This window comes from Platichthys flesus, chromosome 20 (genome assembly GCF_949316205.1).
Source record: "Platichthys flesus chromosome 20, fPlaFle2.1, whole genome shotgun sequence".
Classification (NCBI taxonomy): Eukaryota; Metazoa; Chordata; class Actinopteri; order Pleuronectiformes; family Pleuronectidae; genus Platichthys; species Platichthys flesus.
The window spans coordinates 5,714,605-5,725,908 of NC_084964.1; the positions used below are offsets into that span (position 1 = coordinate 5,714,605).

The 11,304-nt window shown below is 40.1% G+C and overlaps 1 protein-coding gene across 4 annotated transcripts in view; it reads left to right on the top strand.

The window, feature by feature from the left end:
- abcc3 (ATP-binding cassette, sub-family C (CFTR/MRP), member 3) overlaps positions 1 to 10,486 on the top strand; it is a 41,587-nt gene extending 31,101 nt beyond the window's left edge. Inside the window, exons 23-31 of one of the 4 annotated variants that reach the window (XM_062413803.1) lie at positions 1,851 to 2,164; positions 4,641 to 4,840; positions 5,945 to 6,071; positions 6,604 to 6,705; positions 7,239 to 7,385; positions 7,520 to 7,678; positions 8,301 to 8,467; positions 8,593 to 8,787; positions 9,669 to 10,486. In XM_062413803.1, coding sequence (XP_062269787.1) covers positions 1,851 to 2,164; positions 4,641 to 4,840; positions 5,945 to 6,071; positions 6,604 to 6,705; positions 7,239 to 7,385; positions 7,520 to 7,678; positions 8,301 to 8,467; positions 8,593 to 8,787; positions 9,669 to 9,780 — 1,523 coding nt within the window. In that variant the 3' untranslated portion in view covers positions 9,781 to 10,486. Of the gene's footprint in view, positions 1 to 1,850; positions 2,165 to 4,640; positions 4,841 to 5,944; positions 6,072 to 6,603; positions 6,706 to 7,238; positions 7,386 to 7,519; positions 7,679 to 8,300; positions 8,468 to 8,592; positions 8,788 to 9,668 lie in introns of those variants that run through there. The other 3 variants (XM_062413806.1, XM_062413804.1, XM_062413805.1) reach the window with 3 other exon arrangements.
- Positions 10,487 to 11,304: the final 818 nt, after the last annotated feature.

An 11,304-nucleotide genomic window follows, 5' to 3' on the forward strand; every position in this document is an offset into this window, starting at 1 on the left:
TTTTCAATCTTAAATTCACTTGGCTCTCTCCGCAGATGAAACACTTCCTGCCTGCAGCCTGATTCCACATCTTTTGTCGCCTGGACACTTACACACTCACTAAGACACACACACTGTCATGTTGAACAAAACAACCCAGCCCCAATACGCACAAAATATATTGAAGTTGACCGTAAAGCCTGATCTGAGAGTACAAATTATTTTAAGGTACACAAAGTAGCTATTCTCAGTTTTAGTGATCCAAAACCCCCTCTAGTGGTCGACCAGGGTTAATACAACTGCGTCTTCCTCTTCTCCGATTTGTTTGACAGATTACAGAAGTGACTGTATGGGCTGGTTATGTCACTTGTGTGACATACGGAGCTGATGCAAGCGAGTTAAATGTTTCTGACTTTGCTGTCAATGAAACATGGAACAGATGTGAACTGAGTTCTAAGACTTCAGTCCGTGTTTTGGATTTGATTCATAAAGGAGCACTGTAATAACACCACTGAGTCATAGATAAAGCAGCAGTTATTTTTTTGTAAGAAGTTGGATTTTAGTTTTCAGTGCCATAAAATTCTGTGTGTCCGGCAGTAGTTAGACTCATTTAGTTTTTATTGCTACAGGATCCCTGGCCTCAGGTTAACGTACAGAAACTTGATTCCAGTGACTTCCCTGATGTGAAGTAGACCGATACTCTGAATTGAGGCTATGGTTGGATTGGTTTATATTTAATTTGAATAGATACACATGAAGGTAAAGCGGAAGCCTGCATTATTCATTCCCAGTCATTTACTGGGAAACTATCTTCCACTTTAAAAACAGTGAAGCCATCCTGACACTTTGACAGCTGTGTAATGTGCAAGAAAAAATTGGTTTCCTATAGTGCGAAGAATGCTCTGGGTGGCCGCGTCCAGCCACATTTGATCAGACATGTGGTTTTCTGATGCTGAAGTTGTGGTTTTCTATTTGATTTGTACTGACATCCCCCTGTACTTTTAGTGACCTGTTCTGGGACATATGAAACTATCCACCTGTTTTTTTCTGTTGGTTTGGAGACCATACCTGGTTGTCAAGTTTATTCGAGGGGTTGGCTTTCAGATTGAGAGCAGAACTTATTGATCTTACCTTAAGATTTGGTAATACAGATTTACCCTACTTGTGCTCAGATGACATGCGCTCGATTAGCCTACACAATTTGCTGTTTTTTTTTTTTTTTCAACTTTCTGTCAACAACAAGTCTGACCATAATATCCCACCAATAGGGTGCCAGGGTTAATGAGGAACACTTAAATAGCCCCGTCTCATTTTGAGGTTAGTCAGATAAAATACAGGGGGGGAAACTAAACAGGGCGGCATCTTTACAGTTTTATAATAACTTGCAACAGTGTTCCGATAACGTAAAAGCAGAGAGCGGGAGCGCATGAACCCGGCTAAAGTCACCATCCGTGTGGGACTTTCAAAGACATAAACCCAACACATTCACAATGAGGTTGGACAATATCACTTGTCAACACTACACCTGGCGTTCCATTGGTTGAGGAATTCGTTAGAGCAGAGGAGGGAAACGGTAGCTGAGGTTTCACATGCACATAGAATCAGAGTAGGAACTTTAAGCGCATGCAAGGTCAATTTGAGTGCGAGTGCAAGATTTCGAGTGAATCAGAATGTGAAATCAACAAGTCCTGCTCTCAAACTGAACTGAACTGAACTCTATAGAAAAAGAAATAGAAAATACACCCATTTAATAACAAGGTGTTAAAATAAGTCGTACTGCCGTAGTAACTGTGACTGTGTGAAACCTATGCTGGCTCCTAAACGCAGGCGTTGTTGTGTTGTCACATCTGACCCCCTCCCCCTCCTCACAGGTGTGCTGTTGTTGGTTAACTGCCTGTTGTGCCGAGCCTACAGTATGCTGCGAGCGGCCAAGCTCACTCACTACAACATGCTCCAGGGGGTCCTGCGAGCTCCGCAGGCCTTCTTCGAGAGCACCCCCACTGGGCGCTTACTAAACCGCTTCAGCAAAGACATCGATGCTATAGACTCCCACATTCCAGAAAATATTGACATATGGATGCGCACTTTCTGGTACACACTGAATGTGCTGCTCATATGCTCTGCCCTCACCCCAATGTTCCTCATAGTCATAGCCCCGTTAATGGTGTTCTATTGGTGGGTTCAGGTAAATTGGAAACGAGTCTGCTAACATCAATTCATCATGCATGTCTGAGAGTGTTGCTGAGTGTGTGCTGTTAGACTGCTGCATGTGGTTGGTGCGATGATCGTTGCTGCTGTAGTGGTGTAGCTGCGGAGTGTCTTTTAGTCCAGTTGTCTTAGCTTAGCTGCTCAGGCTGTTGTTTGACTCAGCCGGAGCTCTGTTCAGCTGGTTACACCAATAATCTCTAAGACATAACAGCCAAATGATGATCTTGCTATAATTAGCACACTGGCATTTTTTATTAATACTCAATGGCATGGCTGCACTGGAGATAGAAATAAACTCGGTAATCAAATCTTTCACATCCAATCACAAGTTTCACCTGCAGTGCTGCAGGAATGAAGATGTTTCACTGCGGACCAAAGAGCATTTTAACATTTTTCAATTAACAATTTGCTTGTTACTAACTAAAAAGACTTTCCACCTGTAGAATACTGACTTATCCCCTGGAAGTCAGCATTTAATCTAGAAGAGACACAATCACTGGGTGTTCCTGCCACAGACGCAGCTCAGTTGAACCTGTCAGGGTCTGTTGTGTCAGGGCCGGGTGTCGTGGAGAGCAGCACGTGTTGATTGCGACCTGTGCTGTTGTTTTATATAGTCACTGGAAATATTTGCCAGTGGTTTGTGTAATTTACAAACATTACCTAGATGAGGAAGGATATTTGATTCAGACTAGTCTGAAAACGAATGGGTTCTGCGTGTTCATATTTAAGTTTGTTTAGGTTGAGAGCTGATGAATGTAGTAAGTTGTAATTTTGATTCAGATTAAGATCTATTGTTAATTTGCTCTCCAGAGCTTGACCTCAATATCTCACAGTTTGGCAGGATTCTGCGGTTGCATCCGGCTAAAGAGGCAATCTGCCAAGTGCACATTTCAGCTTCTTGTGCTATATTTTTTAAGCAATTTTTTTTAACAAAAATCCGTCATTACACTGCTAGTGTAGGATTTGAATAAATCCTGAGTTTATTGGAGCTGGGTTCATCATGGGATGTTAAGGCAAGGATCTTGTTAATCTGCTGCTCAACATTTTTTTTTTAAGTTTTTAATTTTGTGGATCATATTAAATTGCAAGGGTACCCCTTTATCACTGATGCAAAGATAGCATATAGGACCCCTTCAGACCTGGTAGTAATATCTGTCACAAGTGGACCGCGTTTTGTCTGTTCACACCTGGCATTACAATGCGTCCTGAATGTGGCTCCTGTCACCACTTGTGATGGGATCTCAGCTCCCCCACTCTACATGCAAATAATCACAACCCTCATTGTTGTTCAGACCAAATAATGATGTTTTTACCCAGTGTGAGTCAGCAGACCTGTCGGATGACAATGTTTGAGTGAATGTGTGCTTTCACATGAGAGATAGATTAAAAGGGAATAAGCAGAGTGTTAAATGTCATTATGTGGTGGTCAGAAATTGAAATTGTGGTTATGGCTCCAAACAAGTCAACATATGGACGCTGAGAAGAGTAAAAATATGTTGGAACTGTAGAGGTTTGAATAGGATTAGAGTTATCTGGACACATTAGGGTGCGCTCAGACCTGAACGTACCACTGTCCACTTGTGACCGTGTCAAGCCTAGTACCAGGTCTGAACAGGGCTTTAGTGTTGCCTTTCAGTCCAGCCCAAAAACATTAAGTTGAACAATTAAACCAGTCATCAGGCCAATGAAACTTAAATGTTGTTTTAGCCAAAGCATTGGTGAGAAAAGAAAAAAGATGACGTGGAACTGCTTTAAAGCAATTTCCCCTAAACTTACTCATATTCCATTATTTGGCGCAGAGATTAGTGAAACATCTAGAGTCTGTGTGCTCAGCTGCTCACTTCTTTTTAACTTGACTAGACAAAACATTTTTTAGAACTAAAACTAACCACACTAACCGGATCTTATTCCTGTGGCTCTGTCGTGGCATCCATCCTGCATGGCCTGTGTCTTTGCTTCATCACTCGTCTATAATCATTCTGCTGAAGCCTCTGTTTGATTGTCTCTGCAAATGAAAACCAAACGACCACATTACTTTAACAATGTGATCGCTTTGAGGCGTTAATAGAATTGAAACTTTTAACAATTTTACTGAATCTGTTTAAGATTACGTTTGGTGAATATCTGTATTAAAAAAACAAAGCACCTGCAGTTCTAAATCAGCTCTGCTGTATTATAGATTGTTATTATGCAGTGTAATCTCTATTAATGCAGAGTTTAATACATTCGTGAGGTGAATTTAACACTGTAACTTTGGAATATCAAATGAACACTGCAGGTGGTTTGTTCACACTGGCTTCCTAAATAACCGCCTGTGTTAGTTAGTTGAATTGTGTGTGCGTGTGTGTGTGTGTGTGTGCGTGTGTGCACATTATAATTGTTTGCTGAACATCTGTGATGCCTTGTTCTGTCATAATGTTGAGTTTGTTTCTTTCCCCCCTCGACGCCTGTAGAGATTTTACGTTGCCACATCCCGGCAGCTAAAGCGCTTGGAGTCGGTCAGCCGCTCTCCCATATACTCCCATTTCTCTGAGACCATCACTGGCTCTAGTGTAATCCGAGCCTATGGCAGACACTCTGCCTTTGTTCTGATGAGTGATCTGAAAGTGGATGAGAACCAAAAGAGTTACTTCCCTGGTATAGTGTCCAACAGGTAAGTGTCCTGTTTCAGCTCGGCAGAGCAGCTGCTGTCTTCCAGATGTTGTTTCTTTCTTTTAATCTTGGTCATACTCAGCCACGGATGTGATGGATGATAGGTATAATTTGAGATTTGGTGTAGATGCACATAAGCCTCGCCAACGTAAACAGCCAGTCCTTTAGATCAGTGGCTGAGTGGAGAATGCAAGTGAAAACATTTCAACACTGGACCACAGCTGCTGACACATGACGCTTAATATGCATGTACTCAACCTTTAAAGTCGACCTGCGGAAGAAAGACTTCCCTCAGCTTAACACTAAATTGTGTATATACTCTATATACTATACATGCAGGGGCAAACATGATTTCAAATACTGCAGAATTTACAGACGACCTGCAACACCTCCGGCCCTGCTTTACTTAACTCGTTTCATAGCAGACCTTTTTTGGTCATAGCAGAAAGAAGCTCCGGTGTTATGAAACCTAGTAACAGTTTTATTTGTATATCACCAAATCACAACAAACTATATCTCAAGGGACCTAATCTAGTAAGGTTGACACATTATGATATTGTAGAGAATCTAATGGTTTTCACCATGAAACTCATTTTAGTACTTTATCTCTCACGGTCGACTGCAGAGTCAGTTTGTTTGGTCTAACTTCTTGTCATTAAGCTCTTTGTATATAAAAGTGCTAAATAGATCAAGTTTGTTATACATTAGCCAGCTCACACAATATCAGGGCTTTGGAATTGGACCATCTAAATGGAATGCTGACATCATTCACAGTTATTAATAGAATAATATTATTTTCGATGTGTAAGAAAGTCTGCTGAGAAAACAGCCTATAATCCGAATTTGCATGTGAAAGCTGAGCTGTCATTAAACTTTACATATGAGACCCTCATTTGAAAATTAAATATATACAAAACTTGTGACCATTCAGCAGTCATATCACTAGAATTACACTTGCTTAAAAGATCTGAATTCGTCTTACTTTATTATATAGCTTATGATTTAAAGACCTACGCACGTATTTATACCAGAATCTGAGCTCCTAAGTTCTTTTGCATGTAAGACGTCTCATTAACTGTATCTCTGCTCTGACATTGTCCCGCAGGTGGCTCGGGGTGCGTATTGAGTTCATTGGGAACTGCATTGTGTTGTTTGCTGCCGTGTTTGCTGTGACTGGTAAGGAGAACCTGAATCCCGGCCTCGTGGGTCTGTCGGTGTCCTACGCTCTGCAGGTAACTGCTCTTATATGATCCACATAGCAAATGACTTGAGATCAGTTACATAATGCCACTGTTATATTTTAAATAGATTTGCTTAAAGATGAACGAATCAATATTTGTATTCCCAGTTTCAAAAACTCACTGTACGCTAGTGGCTAAGGATTACAAAGGGAACCAGATATTTCCCTCAGGAATTGTTGGATACCAGAGTAATCCATCAGGTATCCAGGAACATGACTCTAAATCAATATGGTCCCTCTGGATGTGTAAATAAGTGTTGTTATATTTTGTAGTTATTTTACGTCAGTATTGTGTCAACAGCTTGCACTGCTCCCTACAAATGGGCCAGAAAAACCACGAGCGTTGTCCATTACTTTTATTAAGCCGGTGTCTTTTCACACTCTCAATTACAATGCATAGTGTTGAGGAGTTGCATCTCTTTCAATATATGGATAAAAACATTTAATTTCAATTGTAATGTCTTTTGTAGTTTTGGAAACAGCATTCTACTGCCCCTGACTTAAAGCCTGTCCTTCTGTTGTAGGTGACCATGTCTCTGAACTGGATGGTGAGAATGACTTCCGATCTGGAAAACAACATAGTAGCGGTTGAGAGAGTGAAGGAGTACTCTGAAACCAAGACAGAGGTATGTTATGGTGTGTGTGTGCGTAAAGAATGGGTAAATCTGTCCCTAATCCTCTGCAGAGCTTAAGTTGTACTCTGAGTGTGTTTGATTTGAAAAGTAAAGCATTGGATTTGCTGTAAAAAAGTAGGAATTTACTCACATTCTAAAAACACTCTTTATTGCTGCCAAGTCATGTAATTACACAACACAGGACCTATAAACTCTTAACTAGATCCAGAAACGTTGGATTACCTGATGCTAACACGGGCCAGGGTTACATAAGACAGACAGGGTGTTTGTACTGTACACACTGTACTCATTCACCTTCAATCACAGAAACTGCCCTCCTGGCTGGTAGAGCTGTTAGAGAACACCTTTATTTGGATCATCCAGTTTGTCTCAGAGGTGAAATACAAAGTTTGGCAGCTGTGAGAGACTGTGCACACTAAGAGGTCCAGCTCAAGTTTTTAAAGGTGATAAACAAATCAACCCGGTAAATTCATGAGTTGTTCAGAATGTTTTTCTGGTCAGAAACCCTGCATCTTTGTTCACAGGCCCCCTGGGAGATAGAGGACAAGAAGCCCCCCCCTGACTGGCCCAGGGAAGGGAACGTGCATTTCCAGGACTACAGCGTTCGGTACAGAGAGGGACTGGACCTCGTCCTGAAGAACCTGACGCTCAGCGTCAAGGGGGGAGAGAAGGTGGGAAGGGTCTGACGAGTTGATCAGTAAATACATAGACTTGTTTACTTGTTGCAGTCACACATACATGACCATGGTTCCATTCACACTATAATGAGGTTCTGCGTTGGTCTTGCTTCCACATTTTTCTACAGATTGGCATTGTGGGTCGTACAGGAGCCGGCAAGTCTTCCATGACGCTCTGCCTCTTCAGAATACTGGAAGCTGCAGGAGGAGAGATTACCATCGACGACGTGAAGATCTCTGAAATAGGTCTGCATGACCTGAGGTCCAAACTCACCATCATTCCACAGGTACACACACACACAAACACAGACACACACACACACACACAATACATTGTATCCATCTTAAAAGAAAGAGCTCAAGACATTTGTGAAATACTTTACTTAAATTCATTTTCCTTCTGAACATCAACATTAAGTATGAGGTTGCAGGGCAGGCCATTGCTCTACTTAGCATTAAAAAGTGAAAACGCCTAATTTGGTTCAGTCTGAACATAAGGAAATCCACCCTTCAGCTTCAAATTGGATAAACAATCAATAATAAACAATCTTGTTTATTCAATTTGCACAAAATGTTCAAACTAGAAGTTGTGGTTTGACTGAAAGTTAACAGTTTTCCAGCCAAATCATGATCACTTTTAATTTGCGACAGATTGCTAATCTAGCTAGCTTTAAAGGTCCTGATAGAAGTGTTTTAGTCTTTATGCTAAGCTAATATAAGCAGTCCAATGAGCAAAAAAAGCTACAATAAAAGCAAAAATACTATCAACAGCTAATCAAACAGATTTATTCATTATGAAAAGAACTGCCCTTTAAAAACCTGAATACTCCTGGTTCCTCTTGCTCATAAACAGTATATCTCTGGTCAGGGTTTTTTTCTGTCTAACCTCTGAGATTCTTTCTGCCACAGGAGCCTGTTCTGTTCTCTGGCAGCCTGAGGATGAACCTTGACCCCTTCGACAAGTGCACTGATGAAGCGGTGTGGAAAGCTCTGGAGCATTCTCACCTTGACAAGTTTGTCAGCAACGCGCCGGCAAAGCTGGAGCTGGAGTGTGCAGAGGGAGGAGAGAATCTCAGGTAGGCTCGGTAGAAGAGAGACACAGTATACGTGTCTGAATGAACTGTTTTAGACACTTAACAAACCTCTGCACTGTGAAAGTCGTTGGTCGTGCTGTGATTCATGTGTTGTGTTGTATGTGCAGTGTGGGCCAGAGGCAGCTGGTGTGTTTGGCTCGGGCTCTCCTGAGGAAGACGAGGATCCTCATCCTGGATGAGGCTACAGCTGCTATCGACCTGGAGACGGATGATCTGATTCAGTCCACCATAAGGACTCAGTTCGAAGACTGCACCGTCTTTACCATCGCACACAGGCTCAACACAATCATGGATTACACAAGGTTAGATATGTACAGTATATTGATACATGCACAGAGTTCAGCTTTCACTGCTGGCCTTGATTTAGTTTGAAAATATGAAAGTGTTCTGGTCTGGATGTGGAAACACTGTAACTCTTACAAACAATGATTCAGTCACAACTTGACAACCAGCGGTGAAAGGTTCCTCCTCATCATCGCCAGACAAACTGCTCCAAAGTTCTACTAGTGGTGAAAGATTTTAACAGGATTTCTTTAATGGAAAGTGGTGTTTACACAGAGAGATTCAATCTGTGTCTTGACCTTGTAATAAAATAATCATGTGATCAACATCTTGCATCACGTCAAACAGCTATATTAGAAAGTTTATGAGATGTTTCACTGTGACAAGTGGGCCCCCATATCAGTGCTGTCACCTCAACCCTGTTTTCAGCAGTATTATAATATATATATTACAATTTATAATAATAATATTATAAACTTATTATTATTATAATTATGATATACTATACATATATGTATAATAATAAGATTGATAAGGTTAACTTTTATTGAACCCATGTTGTGGAAATTCACTCGTTAAAGCAGCAGATTGACAGAGAGAATGAAATAATACATTTGAAATAAAACTAAATAAACTTTGACTTTACTAAAACCTTAACTGCAGACAGAACAGTTATTTTTAGAGTGTGGGTGTGTGTGTGGTATATAAATGTAAGCTGTATGAAAATGCATTTGAAGTGATGATCATCATAAACCCTGTGCAGCCTTATACAAACATGCCAAATTTCATGAAAATTGCATCCACACATAAACAAAATAATCTATGTTCCCTCTTGTTGTGCATGAAGATTAATTATGCCATGTCAGCATTGTTCTTCATCCTCTCCTGTCTCTCCCTGCAGAGTGTTGGTGTTGGACAAGGGACAGGTCGCAGAGTTTGACACTCCCGCAAACCTGCTGTCTCAGAAAGGAATCTTCTACAGCATGGCTAAAGACGCGGGACTGGTGCTGTAGAGGCGCCTTTTCATCCCAATGTTACAAAGCAGGGTCAAGGACCGGCTCAGTTCTCCTCAGTCAGACTCTGAAGTTCGAACCTGGCAGTTGAACTGAACAGTACCTGGTGATGTGTGTTTGGTATGTTTTCAGGGCACTAACTGCTGGTTTTTACGAAGCCTGAAATCCTTTGCAAACGTGGATCAGTTAGCAGTTGCAGTCATTTAGATAGTGTTTGTCTGAACCCACATCAGGACTATTACACATGACTGTCTTCAGTTTCTGGAACTGCATTGTGGGACATACACCAACCATTGGAAAAAACAAAGAAAAAAAAAGCCATAAGTGCAAGTACTAGTTGATCCAGGTCTGCTCTTTAGTGCCTTCTGCCAGAGGGATGAAGAAAGCCAGTGAATGTATATCGTTTTCTAATCAGCTGTCAGCTGCAAAACAAAAGGAGGAACTTTTTTATTTTATTTTTTCTACAAGAAACATGCTGTGCCACTGTATCTTTCCTCATCCTAAAAACATGTTTTTGTGATACACCCACTTATTTTTGTACTTTACCTTTTATTTAAGCCACTTTAAAGAGTTTTCTGATCTAGGGAAGTTTGTTCAGTTAAGTATGTGATTCATCTGTGAACCAAATCTATAAAGACTTGAATTCTATACCACCAAAATATAAAAAATGATGATGCCTTTATTAAAAAAAAAAAGGAAGAACACTGTTTGTGTACTGTCTTGCATTCCTGGGATTTAACAGATGTCTTCATTGAAGGAGCATTCCAAAATTTCACATCTCACTACTACTAAAAATCTATACTAATAATGATAGTTATTCGTATAGAATTTTGCAAAACAAGTTTATTAAGTGCTTCACAAAAAAATACACTGAAGTGAAAATACATACAAATTAATAAATCATAAGTCATGAATTAAAGAATACAAACACTATGGTCTGAAATGTAAGCATGTCCACTCAAGAAAATAATTTAAACTAGAATTGTCTAAAATCAGGAAGTGCGCCATAGTTTAAAGTACATTTCCAGTTGATGAAGTACTCAAACACATTACTTAAGTAAAATAAATACACAAAGATGTACTCAGGTTAACAATACTTTTTCTATAATAGTCAAAGACATTAAGTACTAATAAAATAGTACATGCAAAGTGAAGCCTATTCCCTAATGTAATGGTCAAATTAACCGCCTACTGTATATTTTGTAAAACAGTATTACAGACTGTTTTAAATGGATAGTGTGTATCTGTTACTGTATCTAGAACACAGTTCCTCCCTTGTTATTGTTGGTTGTATAAAAACATTGTGAGCATATAACAATGCTTTGCAAAGTTGCAATGAAATTGCAGATATCTGCTGATTTGTGGTTGAGTAAAGGTGAAAAGTAACAAAGTAAAGTACAGATGCATAAAAATTAGTAAATATTTGACTGTTCTTCAGCTGAAATCCTCAAAGATACACTGCACACACACAGCTCTCTATTCCATTGGAGGCACATTAAGAAGATAAATCATAACAATGATTGT